Source organism: Protomyctophum parallelum (assembly GCF_964188405.1).
Source record: "Protomyctophum parallelum genome assembly, chromosome: 20".
Classification (NCBI taxonomy): domain Eukaryota; kingdom Metazoa; phylum Chordata; class Actinopteri; order Myctophiformes; family Myctophidae; genus Protomyctophum; species Protomyctophum parallelum.
The window spans coordinates 25039665-25054669 of NC_139718.1; the positions used below are offsets into that span (position 1 = coordinate 25039665).

Consider the following 15005-nt stretch of genomic DNA (forward strand, 5'->3'; position numbering starts at 1 on the left):
TTTTAACATGCCCCCTTCCTGTAGGCTATAAATACGAATATATCATGGTTAAACTGAAGTTTGATGTTACAATGGGTCTGTATAGGAAGGGGCGTGTTAAAATATAAATAATAGGACCCCTGCCCGGTGATTGCTGTTTTTGGGGTGTCTCCAATCGAGGAACGGCTCACGGGTCTTCAGGCAAACGCTGTGGCATTCACACCGCTTTTGGCTCGTAGATTGATACTTCGACAATGGAAGTCGGGGAAACCTCCCTCGTTCAAACAGTGGGTCAAAGAGGTTCTCTCCATGATTCCCCTAGAGAAACTAAGGTACAACCGTAGTGGTTCTAAAGATAGATATACATTATGACTTGGACCCCTTTCATAGAGTTTGTAGAAAGTATACCTTTCACTTAAACACATATTCCCTTGTACAATCTGATACCTCACACTAAACCTGACATTGGGCGACCTCTGGTTGGAGGCCCTCAATAAGTAGACAGTTGGATATAGAGCAATTTACTATCTAAACTGAAAGATGGATACAATGTATGTAACCTAGATACCATACCCTGATGGAAAATGCTGTTTATTTTATTATAATTTTTTTCTTCTTACTATGTTCATTAGTACTTTCAAAACTAGTTTACTAATTACTTTTACTGTCTTGTACTGTCTGTCTTTGTTTTATTTGTCTTGTTCTGACCTTGATTGGGGGGGAGGGGGGATATTTACATGCCGGATACAACAAAATGTTCACATGTTTTTTCATTTATTCATCAATAAAAATCTAAATAAAGTGTTAAAAAAAAATATATATATATATATAAATAATATATATAAATGCTGAATCAAGTCTAAAAAAACTACTAAAGTGCTACTTTAGTCTCTCTGGGCGTTGGGCAACTAAGATTGCTACTACTGACTGGGATCAGCTCTGTACTTTTACTGTACTTTTCCCCCCTCTACGTCAAGTGTTTTTCTTTTTTGCTTTTAGATCAGCTATTTTCAATGAATGTTCCCCTCAGAATAGAATATGGATGCTGGAGTTCAAGTGGTTAAAACCAACCACTCTTGTTGTCAAATATGTATCTATATCATTCAGATATATCAGCTATTTGCCACTAATTTACTCTGGCCGTACGGTAACCTCAGGGTTTGTCATATTTTCCCTATACACTCATTCCACACACATTGCATTACTCCCTTTCAATCACGGCAATTTCTCGCCTCCACAAACAAAGCCCTCTAATTGGTAGAATTGCTCCGTAATGACAGTGTGTTATCCCTGACTCATGCTATCTAATTGCTGCTGCTTACTTAAATCATGGCAGCGCTTGTAGATGCATTAGCGGCACATTTCATACATTAGCCAGGAAAAGCTGGCACACACATGTCCCCAGGTACACAAGGCTTTGTGGAGCTTGTGGTACTCTGAGACCCCCACCCGGCCCATTCTTATAGCACTCTGAGACCCCCACCCAACCCCACCCGGCCGATTCCTCATCGGATTTCTCAGCACAGTCAATTAGAACGAATTACCTGGAAATTGTCTTAACAGGCAAATTGCCATAGCAACGTTCACATACTCATAAACGTATGTCTACAGAAATGACAGTGGAGAGGCTTGTAAAGAGTGTTTTAGTTGAGGACTGTAAATATTGACAGCTTTCTCTCTCTCCAGATCCCTGTCTAGTAAAAGAAAAGATGTAATAACAACTGCAAACGTTTGTAGAAGATTTGATATGATTTACAAGTAAACAGCATCAGCAAAGTGTGCTTTTTAGGTGTTTGTGTTCGTCTTGCTCTTGTGTAGCCAGAGTGATTTAATTAATATTTAGAAATATCGGTATTGGCAATTATGCAACCGATGTGTCCTGATTATTCACAATTATAGGTACACATCTTTTTTATAAATACATAAAATAAAAACTCACAAAATACTTTGTTTTAAGTCATTAGAATTGTTGTGGCAATTGTTGTAATATTGGTAATTGGTGGGCTAGGATTCTCCAAAATCAGACCCAAAAATCTGGCACTAGCCGAGCTTTACTTTCACTCCCTGCTGGCTTATTTTTTCTGTTCTTATCTACCCCTATCCTTTTGCTGTCCTCTCCCTCCCTCCCTCCATCCTCACTCCATCCTCACTCCATTGTGCCACATTGAAATTAAATGAGTCATTTCTGCTGTCGATGGTGCTCTGAAGATGGGCAATTTGCTCACTCCTCACCCTATGATTTGGGAAAACTGTTACATGTCTGTCTTTAAACTTACAATTGCTTAACAATAGAACAGAAGAAGGGATTTAGGTAATTTGAGAACAAAATTGGTGCATATATATAGCTAAAAGCGCTTTACATAAATTGTGCATTACATTCACCCATTCATACAGGAAACCATGGCGGAGGAAACCATGCAAGGCACCAACCTGCACATCAGGAGCAATTAGGGGTTCAAGGTCTTGCTCAAGGACACTTTGACACTAACTCTGGGGGAGCACGGGTTCGAACTGGTAACCTCAACCGCTCTACAGACCTCTACCCCTGTGCCACTCCCACCACATCCATTGCAGTCTACAAACTAGTGCTTTTACAAACTGCCAACGTTAGAGAATGATATACCGTAATCCTACTATAAATGCGCCACGTCTGTGTGTGTGTGTGTGTGTGTGTGTGTGTGTGTGTGTGTATGTAAGGTTGTAATGCACGTAACTCGAGAACCGTTCGCCCCACCGACTTCACATTCGACACACACGTTCCACACCCCCGCAGGGATTGCAGTGCCCGGTATCGAGTCGGTCGGACCCCCAGTTCTCCAGAACCACCACAAAAGGCTCTGGTCAGGCTCTGCCAGTGGACCTAATCAGCCTAAATCCCCTCACCTGTGCAATTTCCAGCCTCATTCGCATCGAGTCTACCGAAGTATTAGGTGAGAATGTGACCTAAGACTAAAGGACTAAGATTTTAGCCAACTAAGACTAGACTATTAAAGACTAAACAATTTAAAAAACAATCCACTGTATGTACAGACAGTATACCTTTTATTGTAGATTTTATAACGTTGACAGGGTACAATTAACTAAATGGTGTGTTATTCAAAAGATTAAGACTATACTGAGACCAAATCAGAATTAGCTGTCAAAGTGAACACTGCCTACGATACGTTGTACGCCCCCAGGTTGCAGCAACAGGTTTCTGTCTGTCTCTTTGCAGTTGTTTGGTGATCACAGAGAGAGAGAGACGGAGAGAGAGGGCCAAGAGGAGATATATGATTTGTGTGTCGAGCGAGCAATTGTGTGGTGGTGTTCTCATATTGTGACGACTGCGATGTGTGTGTGTGTGTGTGTGTGTGTGTGTGTGTGTGTGTGTGTGTGTGTGTGTGTGTGTGTGTGTGTGTGTGTGTGTGTGTGTGTGTGTGTGTGTGTGTGTGTGTGCGCGTGCGTGTGCGTGTGCGTTTGGAGGGCCTGGTAGTGTGACGAAGCAGCACCACCAACAACAACAACAACACAATCAATCAGACGGGAGAAACACATCACTTCTCTCCAGCACAGCTTTTGGCCCTCTAATAAACTATTAACTATCTCTCTCCCCCTGTCACTCTCATTTCCTCTTCTTCATTACTCTTTCTTCCTCTTCTTTTTTATTTGCCATTTTTCTCTTATCCTCTCTCTCATTTCTCATTTTTTTATATCTTGTCTTTCCCTTGCCACTGCCATTCTCTCTCCAGCTTTATCCCTCTATCGCCACCTACCTCCCCTCCTCTACGTTCCTCATCTCTCCCTCTTCCTTTCAGTCATACTTATTTTTCTGTAAGTTGGATAAATCCTCCTTTTTCATATCAACCACCCTGCAAATTCATAATTTTCCACTCATTTGGTCTTTCACCCAGTTCCAATCATCTATCAAACCCTCAGTCTGTCCGTCTGTTATCATTTTCCACTTACCTCGTCTTTCCACTTTTAAATTATTTTTTCTTTTTTTTGGTGACTGAGTCCCTCTGAGCATTCTCTCTCTCTCTCTCTCTCTCTCTCTCTCTCTCTCTCTCTCTCTCTCTCTCTCTCTCTCTCTCTCTCTCTCTCTCCATCCTTACTCTTTTCTTCCCAGCGAGACCGTAGGAGGCGAACCAATTTAGATACTGTATGGGTCCCTCTGTGAGTCTAAAGGTCCTACAGTAGATACTGTATGGGTCCCTCTGTGAGTCTAAAGGTCCTACAGTAGATACTGTATGGGTCCCTCTGTGAGTCTAAAGGTCCTACAGTAGATACTGTATGGGTCCCTCTGTGAGTCTAAAGGTCCTACAGTAGATACTGTATGGGTCCCTCTGTGAGTCTAAAGGTCCTACAGTAGATACTGTATGGGTCCCTCTGTGAGTCAAACGAGCATCTATTAACGCCTGGATCAACGACAGGTTTTACGCAAGCATAGAAAAAACAATCCACAATCCAGGTCTGGTCAGCACGGGTGTGCACGGAACCAGCATGTGTGACAATTTCACGGGACAGTGTTCATGTAAATACGCTTGCGTTGTCGCCCCTCGACTTCCCCGCGCGGACAGAAAGAAAAACGTAGGTCTGTCTGTGAGACTGTCCAGGGCGAATCTCACAAACCGATGGACTGATCAGTGCTATGTTTCCTATATATGCACGCCGCCAGTAGGCCACGGTGCATTCCCAAAAGAGAACGTTAACTGCATCGCTTCCGTATCTCTTCTGTTTTTGTGCAGGTTTGTGACCATCTACCGTGGGCCCAGCCACACCTACAAGGTTCAGAGACTGACGGAGTCCAGTACCTACAGCTTTAGAATACAGGCCATCAGCGACGCAGGGGAGGGTCCCTTCTCCGACACACACACCTTCTGCACCACCAAGTCTGTGCCCCCCGCGCTCAAAGGTATGCGGTACATGCCCTGTGAAAAACCTCTGTGTTCATTTCACTGATGGTACAAAAAGGAATCAAAAATGAATGGCAGTGGTGGAAAAAGTACTCAATTGTATTATATAAAATAATGTATCAATACTGCAATATAGAACTACTCTGTTACAAGTAGATGTCCTGAATTCTACTATCTACTTACGTAAAAGTACAAAAGTATCAGTATCAAAATGTACTTAAATGTACCAAAAGTAGAAAGTACTGATTGTGCACAATGTGTAGAAAGTAAATATTTAGAAAATAGACGATCTACAAGCTCACGATGCATTGTTGTTTAATGACTGTTAATCATAATGTAGTCCTCATAAGATCACATTGTTGTTCTGACGCAAGACGGCCCAGCTGGCGATGCAAAGTTACAAGTTACAACATGGCGCTGTCAAACCCATTTTGTGCATTTCGGACATCTGCCGTTTTGAAGCACATTAGCCCTAGATTTAGACATCTAAATGCAATCTGTGTGAAATGATTAGCTACTAGCTCATCGTTGACTATTATGTTATCAAGAGTAACGTGCATTCACTGCTACAGTTTGTGGGACTATGCTGCTGCAACACAATAACTTTGTCAATTGACTTCTGAGAGGGTTAAAAAATGCATCAAGACCAGGTTTGTTCCACACACTAGTCTGACAAAGTACAGAAAACACAGACTGTGTGTTGTTGTTGCAACCACGTCCAATGGAATGGGTGTATGTGTAATCGCCCCAGTCTGTTTGTTTATCCTACTCAACGATAACTCAGACGGTGGTGGTAGCTTCAGGAATGATCTTTTTAAACTTTATGCATTTTGTCCCACGATTCTGTAACCCATGTTTCGCCCAGTGCCAATGCCTAGGGTTAGGGTTAGTCTTGGGTGCTATACTCCCTCTGCCACCCTGGGGAGAGCCCCGAACTGAGCTCATGCTTCCTTCAATGCATGAGGAGTGAGCAGGTCACAGGAAAGACTTTTTTTAAACGGACAGCTCACAGTTATTATAGAAATACGAAAAAGAAATATGTCACAAATGGGATGTGGATGTTCTGTTTACCCAGCAAGTTTCACAAAAGTTTTTACTTATAAAATGACTTTGGGCGGCTTTAAGAGAGTGATGCAGGAAATTCATACCCGACTGTTTTATGTTAGTGCCGGTATTTGAGCTCTCTCACTAAGACATCTTTGGCACATTCCTGTGCCTGAGTGAGTCTGTGCTGCTTTAATTTGCTGCACCAGTTGTTACACCTAATTATTATATTTCCCAGGCTGACAATTTCATTATTTAATCTCCGTCCTCCTGTTCCCGTTTGTATCCCTATAGCTCCCAGAGTGCACCAGCTGGAAGGGAACATGTGCGAGGTCACATGGGAGACCATCCCACCAATGAGGGGAGACCGCGTCAGCTACGTGCTTCAGGTGCTGGTGGGGCGCGAGTCCGAGTACAAACAGGTTAGTGTGTCTCGCACGCTCGCACACACACACACACACACACACACACAGAGAGAGAGAGAGATAAACAAACGGGGGGTGAAATGAGGATAGTGTGTACAGCTGTGGCTTCATTTTCTGGATGTGTGTTGTGTGTTTCCTACCTGAGCAGCAGAGTGATGCAACAACAATTCAGTTTGATGTAGATAACTCCGACCGATGCCAGAATTTTGGGTCCAATGCCGATCCCAATTTTGGAGATTTATAAAGATTGCGGTTGTATTGACCGATATTTTGTCCAAAAAAGTGCAACATGTTCTACTTTGGCCTATAACGACATGCCAAAAATAGGGAGAGCGGGTTGAAAGTGGTTAAAAATCGAGCCGTATCGGCTGCATAATTGCCGACACTCAAAAAGGTCAAATGGCCGATATGTTGGTCTGGCTCTGGTTTGATGTGACATGGAAAACAAAATCTACACTGACATTTGCAGGTAACACAACAAAACCAGCATGATGCAAATACACACACACACATCCTCTCAGGCTCACAAAACACCCTCCACAGTCCACACAGAGCACACACAGGAGACAATTGCACTGTGCCAGCGGCAGCTATTAAGTACTATTAGGTGATTTTTAATGACAATTACTGCCAAAGAGACAAATTATCATTATCAAAGTTAGTGGCTGGAACTGTTATGGTAATGATATTGTGTGACCGGCACTGCGAGTGATACACCAATGGACCGTGGACAATAAGTCCTCATCTCCAATGCAGTTATTGAATTACTGAGCAGCTGGAGCAAGAACCCGCCAATAATCTGCACCGGAGAAAACCAAAGCTGTGCCTCAGTGAGACTGTGTACATGTCTGTCTCTGTGGGTATCAAGGTTAGACGGTTCGTGCGTGCGTGCGTGCGTACCTGTGTACGTGTGTACGTATGTGTGTGCAGTCTGTGCACATGCATCAATTGCCTACATGCACTTTAATTTCACTTACCTACTGGCACATTAATGCGCTAATTAGATTTGTAGAGATAGAGACATCTGACAGAGATAACAAACATGCATGCTCGTTGATGTCAAGGCAATTATGTTCATGCACTGTCTGTCAAACAGGTCTACATCTATTCTAAGGTAGCATATAGAAGTACTGAAGAGTGACAGTGACCCATGATTGTACCTGGCTGGTGCACACCTTGTGATAGTTCTACTTGAATGTTGTCAAACATGAAATAGTGACTTATGTAGCCTGCCAGACCGACACATTTCTGTCAGGACAACTCATGAATGGATAGAATATAAATTTATTTAATATAAAATGAGCAATATATTATGGTTTGGTGATGAATTGGATCTGCATTTATGTACTCTGATAAAGTGCATCAGTCCATATTCCACCATAGGGACTCTGAATCCCCCGTACATACATAGCAGATCCAGAACAACAGGTCGTAGCTGGCGTGGTGGCTGCTGTTCAGCAGTGTTTAACAACAGGTCGTAGCTGGTGTGGTGGCTGCTGTTTTGTGTTTAACAACAGGTCGTAGCTGGTGTGGTGGCTGCTGTTTTGTGTTTAACAACAGGTCGTAGCTGGTGTGGTGGCTGCTGTTCAGCAGTGTTTAACAACAGGTCGTAGCTGGTGTGGTGGCTGCTGTTTTGTGTTTAACAACAGGTCGTAGCTGGTGTGGTGGCTGCTGTTCAGTGTTTAACAACAGGTCGTAGCTGGTGTGGTGGCTGCTGTTCAGTGTTTAACAACAGGTCGTAGCTGGTGTGGTGGCTGCTGTTTTGTGTTTAACAACAGGTCGTAGCTGGTGTGGTGGCTGCTGTTTTGTGTTTAACAACAGGTCGTAGCTGGTGTGGTGGCTGCTGTTCAGTGTTTAACAACAGGTCGTAGCTGGTGTGGTGGCTGCTGTTTTGTGTTTAACAACAGGTCGTAGCTGGTGTGGTGGCTGCTGTTTTGTGTTTAACAACAGGTCGTAGCTGGCGTGGTGGCTGCTGTTTTGTGTTTAACAACAGGTCGTAGCTGGTGTGGTGGCTGCTGTTCAGTGTTTAACAACAGGTCGTAGCTGGTGTGGTGGCTGCTGTTTTGTGTTTAACAACAGGTCGTAGCTGGTGTGGTGGCTGCTGTTCAGTGTTTAACAACAGGTCGTAGCTGGTGTGGTGGCTGCTGTTTTGTGTTTAACAACAGGTCGTAGCTGGTGTGGTGGCTGCTGTTCAGTGTTTAACAACAGGTCGTAGCTGGTGTGGTGGCTGCTGTTTTGTGTTTAACAACAGGTCGTAGCTGGTGTGGTGGCTGCTGTTCAGTGTTTAACAACAGGTCGTAGCTGGTGTGGTGGCTGCTGTTTTGTGTTTAACAACAGGTCGTAGCTGGTGTGGTGGCTGCTGTTCAGTGTTTAACAACAGGTCGTAGCTGGTGTGGTGGCTGCTGTTCAGTGTTTAACAACAGGTCGTAGCTGGTGTGGTGGCTGCTGTTCAGTGTTTAACAACAGGTCGTAGCTGGTGTGGTGGCTGCTGTTCAGTGTTTAACAACAGGTCGTAGCTGGTGTGGTGGCTGCTGTTCAGTGTTTAACAACAGGTCGTAGCTGGTGTGGTGGCTGCTGTTCAGTGTTTAACAACAGGTCGTAGCTGGCGTGGTGGCTGCTGTTCAGCAGTGTTTGAGCAAGACAGCAGTGATTAGTGCAGCAGCAGCATGGCGGCAGCAAAGCAAGCGGGAATGATCAGTGCAAACTTCCAGATTAAATAGAGCGGTCTGGTAATGAAATGAGTGTGTGGTCGGATGAGTGGATGTGGACGTGGAGTTGTGGCGGGCAAATGGACAGCTGCCAGCACCTGCACTGAGTTTCCTGACAGAACTTACTCTGCGCATGTCTGTGACATGTCCGCTCATTAGTCTCTCTCTCTAGGTCTTCCTCAGACGAGCCCTCCATTGTCGCTTCCAGTCATCCCGGTTCTCCATACAACTGGCCAGCTTGTTGGTGCTTTGCGCTCCTGCGTCGTTCTTGAGTACGTCCACATATCGACATATGTTAATGTGGGATGTCCTCGTTACCGGTTCCGTGTGTTAGTTCCCACAGCACTGGTTTGCCGGCTGGCAGCAATTGGTGTCTTTGACAGTGTCCTGCTAGTCTCATTCTCCTGGCTGCTATTTTCTAGCTCACCCTTGGCATTCCATCATACAGATTCTTGTTGGTAACATGTGTACTGCATGCAGCATTCTGGTGTAGCACCCATCTAGAGACTTCTGCAGGGTTGGCTTCAGAGTCCAGCATTCACTGCCGTATAGGAGAACAGACTCGACCTACCGTTACATAGAAGAAGCTAAGTTTGGTTTGACTGGCGAGGTTGGAGTTCCATACACTGGCCATGCCATTCAGTGCCTTCCTCACTTTAAGATCTTGCTCCGTTGACTTGACCCGTGAGCCCATGGTACTTTAAGTCCTTGACTTCCTTCAGAGCAGTGCCTCCTGTTGTTGTCAGAGGTGAATGCTCTGAATAGATGTAATAGGTGTTATAGGTTAGTCCCACTAGTGTTTCAGCAGGTGTCAACGTCACAAATACAGTTTGAGAAGTGACAGCTCACTTGATCATGGACACTCCAGGCTGTTTGAAAAGGCAACGGTGATGTCACCATCATGCATGAAAACCGTTGGCGTGCACAACTTTAAGTTGAATTTACATTATTAAACATTATGCAGTAGCATAAACAATTATTCAAAGTTGTATTACTTCCCAGACCTAATGTACACAGTACACACACACGCATACACACACATGCAAGCAAACCTGCACTACTAATGACAGCTATTAAAATGCACTGACTGACGTTCATAAAGACAACAGCTGTCTCACTGCTGCTGTATCTCTGTGCGTGCACGTATGCTCACTGTGCAATTGTCTGCCCTCCTGCTGATAACAACTCTCTCTCGCCCCGTGCACGCACGCACGCGCACACACACACACACCACAGGAAACAGACAAAATGACAGAGAGGATACTATCTCATGGTATCCCGCAATGCAGCTGTGTGTGTGTGTGCGTGTGCGTGCGTGTGTGTTGCACTCCCAGCATGATGAAAAGAGGAAACACAGATGACGCCTTGACTTTTTTCAGAGTTCTATCACAGCCGTAGATGAGGTTCTATCCCATAATGATCTGTTTTAGCCTCACTAGCAGCGGGGATCTAAGAATGTCTTTCTGACTACCACTTCACTCCCAAACAAGATGGTCTTGCTGTCGTTTGGAAACCTTGTACTGTATGTCCAGAACGGTTACTATTTTATTATTTGAAAATGGTTTTAAAAGTAGTGAAAATAGCCGATTTACAATCTCACAATGTGTCACACCACAACGCGTTGTGAGCTTGTAAATGTGCTATTTTCACTACTTTTGTGGGACACTCTTGTATGATGAAGCAGGGCATTACCTTACGAAAGAGTTCTGGAGATACGATGTAGGCTTCTGCCCTACAGCAACTGATTTTGGTGACCCCATGACCTTGTATCTGGCACCACCCCCTTGCCCACCCCCTTTGCACACAAGTTAATCTAATGCACGGGTTGCAGGAACCGCAATTCTGCCACTAATAAATTATCCATTCATTTACTCACTTTTATTTGGAGCATCTTTACACATTAACAGCGTGACAAATAAACAAAAATGCTAAATATTCCCCAGAAAAGAGCCTTTATTTGCAGTGGGGAGGCTCTGAAAAATGTACCTTGTTCCAAATGAACGTTGCATCGCTTTATTACTGCATCATATACCTGTATATTTGACTCCTTTGCTAATGAAATTGTAGGAGCCATTATGATGGTGCTACAGTATCTTATTTTTTATGTTGGCAATATTATTTTTGAACACTTGGCGGCATGCTTTAGAGTGACAGCACTGGGTGTGTATTTAGAGGGTCACACAGGGTGAAGTGATCAGGTTAGACACAGGCAATAGGGAGCACACCTTTCCTAACAGCATCATAAAATGCGGTTTTCGGTTTTCTGTGTTTATAATTCATTAAAAAAAAAGAAATTGGGGCCGCAGTGGCTCAGGGATAGAGTGGCAGCACAGTGGTAGGACAGCTGAATGTAAACCGTGAGGTTACCAGTTCGATCCCGGGCTCGCTCAGTTTGTGTCGAAGTGTCCTTGAGCAAGACGCTGAACCCCAAATTACTCCTGATGTGCAGGTTGGTGCCTTGCATGGTTTCCTCCGCCATCAGTGTATGATCCTTGCTCTACTCCTGGTGAGAGCAGGAGTGGACCTGGTGAGACGTAGGAGGGGCACGGACAGGAGACAACCCACCGAGCCTAGTCCCTCCATGTGCCAGAAGTGTACCTCCCAGCCCTGGCAGAGTAGTTCTGGAGTAGTTCCACCGGATTCTGTGCCCCCTGGTTTTTCCCTAGTGGGACTGATTGAGGGTAGCTACTGGGACGTAAGTCGGGACTTCATCACTCCCGGCTGGGTCGCCTGAGTGAGGGGTATGATGTTGCGAGACCCGAAACCCTGTTGACCTCAGGATACATCACTGAGGTGTGTCCCAGGTGCATCCATGCGATGTTTTTTAGTTATATGAATGTGTGTGTGAAACTGTGAATGGTTGAATGTAATGCACAATCTATGTAAAGTGCCTTGGATGATGGTGCTATATAAATGTACCATTCATTTTATTTATTAACATTTCTCCTAAATGTATTATAATGTTTATTTTTATTTTGAAAACCTTACATTTATGAATACATCCAGCAGGGCATCACAATAAAATTAGGCGTAATTAGGCATTCCACAACCACATATATCAGTATCGGTTGATAATGGTTGATATCGGTATCGGAAATTAGGAGTTGGACAATATCGGGATATCGGATATCGGCAAAAAAATCTATATTGGAATTTAATACAAGTGACCTTGGCAACGTCAGTCAGTTTCAAACAAGTTTGGTCTGCTTGGGTATAAGGAGCAACACAGCCATCCTTAGGGCTGCCTTGTAGGGTTTTTAGATTCTTTAGTCTTGTTTTTCTGGTAGTATACTACTTGTAATTTAATGTACATTCCTCAGTTTAACGCTTAATGCTGGCATGTTTAACAGCCTGAGTATTCTACACGTTTCCTTTTCTCAGCCATGTAGAGTAGAATACTCAGCTGTGTCTCATCTAGGTCATATTACAGTAAAGAATGCCATCTCTAGTGTAATTGCCACGATATAATTACAGTGGATCCACTCGGAACAGTGTCCCACAGATAGTAATGTACTGTAATAACCACTGGCATAGACCAGATGATGTTTAAGTGGTGGTCACATAGAGATTAGAGAAGCATGCTGGTAAATGGAAGCAATTAAGAATACCTTGATCAGCCGCTAATGTTGAGGTGCCTTTGCTCCAGTGGATGGGCTTAATGGTGGGAATCACAAAGAACACTATGATTGACTGCTGGCGCGCAGCTGTGTGATCATGGATGCTCCGTGATGCACGGGCTAAATAGAGTATATGGAGCCCGAGTGCCACAATACAAGTGACAATTATTTCACGATGAGGTGGGTGTGCACGCACGCTTTATTCTCTGCAGTCTTTCTCAAGCAGAACCCATCGTTTGTTGAAGGGAATCAAACCTGACATTACATAGCAGGTCTCTCTAGCCACTATCCAAGCTTGGTGGGTAAATTATACATTTCCTGAATCCTCAGGGTCTGTACTTGTCATACACATAGACCAGATGAATGAAAGCTCAAAGTGTCCCCTTGAAAACCAGGATATGCATTGCATTTATGGCTAAAAGGCACATTTTCAATGGGAGAGGGTAACAGCTGATAACACCCACATAACTGTGACTCAGGAAGGTTTATTATACCAAAATATTATCTGCACCAAAGTACAGGAAGTATAGTGGATTTATTCTTTAATATATTGAAATTCAGGCAGATGGTGATTTTGGAATGTACCAAGCATTCTGAATGATGAATCATCAGTGTTAGGAGAGTAGGCAGATATCACAATTTGGCCAAAATATGATGTATTTATTTAGTTATCAAATTTCTAAAAAGAAACGTGGGTATAGGGTCCATCAATCTAGGCCGGGGTTTTCATCTGATTGTGAACCAGGGACCACCACCCTGACTAAAAATCAACCTCGGGATCACTGTTATGTGGGCTAAGAGGAATGCTTTGATAATACTTGCTATACATCCTGACCAATAGAGGGTATGCGCATGCATAAAGTGAATGGCAGATCGAGTGGCAAAGTTAATTTATTGTCGTTTAAAGTCATGTAATGCAATCAAATGGGACTTTTCTGTTTGGATGTATGTAACTATGTATGTATGTATATTTTGTTGTTTTGGAGAAGATTAAAGAGCCGCTCTGCTCGGACAGACGGACTATACTTTCGTTTACTAATATTCACGTTGCGTCTGCGTTGCGTGGATCTGGAACAATATACTGTTTATTTATTTATGAACTGCAAGGTTGATATGCAATGAATTGACGGGTGGTTTCGAGCGTAGGTTACGTGTGTAACCATGGTGCTTTGAGTTGCTGATTACCCATTTTTGTTTATTTTGTTTATTTACAAACATTGCAAATTATTGGGTCTTGTTTCATGAACTGATGAACTGTTGGTGTTTAGGTTGGTTGAATTTCAATATAATAACTTGAAACTGAGTTGTGTGTTATTTCTTGGTATAAGGGTTTACATTTTAATATGTAAGTCCTGTGTCGGTCTCACCAGTGGTTAACCCAGATGAGGAAGAACTCATAAAAAAAGGAGAAACATTTCTCTGGTAGACTAGATCTACCTGGCACCCCTGAGACAAATAACCATCTAACTGCGGAAACCGTTACATAAAAGTGGCACCCCAGATGGGACTTCTAAAACACTGAGAACTAGAAAAAGTGCCCTTCTGGGCACAGGTCTCCACCAGGTTATCCACAGATCCGTGCAGTTAGAGGTAAAAACACTTTTGGGCCAGTTATAGCGCCACCTTGAGGCTGAGTTGAAATTGTTCATGTGGCATTTCGTCCTCGGCCTAGTGGGAATGTGCGTGCACAATTTCAGGGAAATCACGCGATGTGTTCATGATTTGCAGCATTTTGTTTGAAACTGAGCACTCCTGTGAACTTTGGAAGCCAATCTTAACCAATCAGGATGGAGTCTGAGAAATGTGAAAGACCCGTTTCGTTGAATGGCTCTAGAGAGACTGTGTACTAATTTGCGTGATGTTTGGACAAAATCTGTAGGTGTACTGTGAAAAAACTTGTTTTGCACAAAGCGGCCTCCTGGTGGCGCTATAACAGGCCGTTCTGGAAAGTTTGGGGCAGAGGTTCATGGTTGGCATCCAGGGAGTGTGTGTGCAAAATTTGGCATCGACCGGGTTAACGGTGGCTGAGATTAGCTGGTCACGGACGGACGGACACACGGACACACGGACGGACGGACGGAGTGCAAAACATACTCTCCCCATGCCTTCGGCTGGTGGAGACAATAATAAAACAAACATGGATGTCAACCAAACAAACGCTGGAGTCAATCAGTCAAATGATTCAGTCAACCAGGCACCTGATGTTCTCAATCAACCAATCAATTCAGTCAATCAACCAATCAATTCAGCCAATCAGTCACTTGACGCCGCCCACCAACCAGTCAATCAGTCACTTGGCGCCGCCCCTCAACCAGTCAATCAATCACTTAATACTGCCAA

The 15005-nt window shown here is 43.8% G+C and overlaps 1 protein-coding gene across 2 annotated transcripts in view; it reads left to right on the forward strand.

Moving 5' to 3' along the window:
• The window catches only part of fndc3ba (fibronectin type III domain containing 3Ba), a 151318-nt gene that overhangs the window by 132865 nt on the left and 3448 nt on the right, over window positions 1-15005 (forward strand). For both annotated transcript variants that reach the window (XM_083792680.1, XM_083792681.1), the window contains exons 25-26: window positions 4704-4870; window positions 6210-6337. In XM_083792680.1, the coding sequence (XP_083648806.1) occupies window positions 4704-4870; window positions 6210-6337 (295 nt within the window). The remainder of the gene's footprint in view (window positions 1-4703; window positions 4871-6209; window positions 6338-15005) is intronic.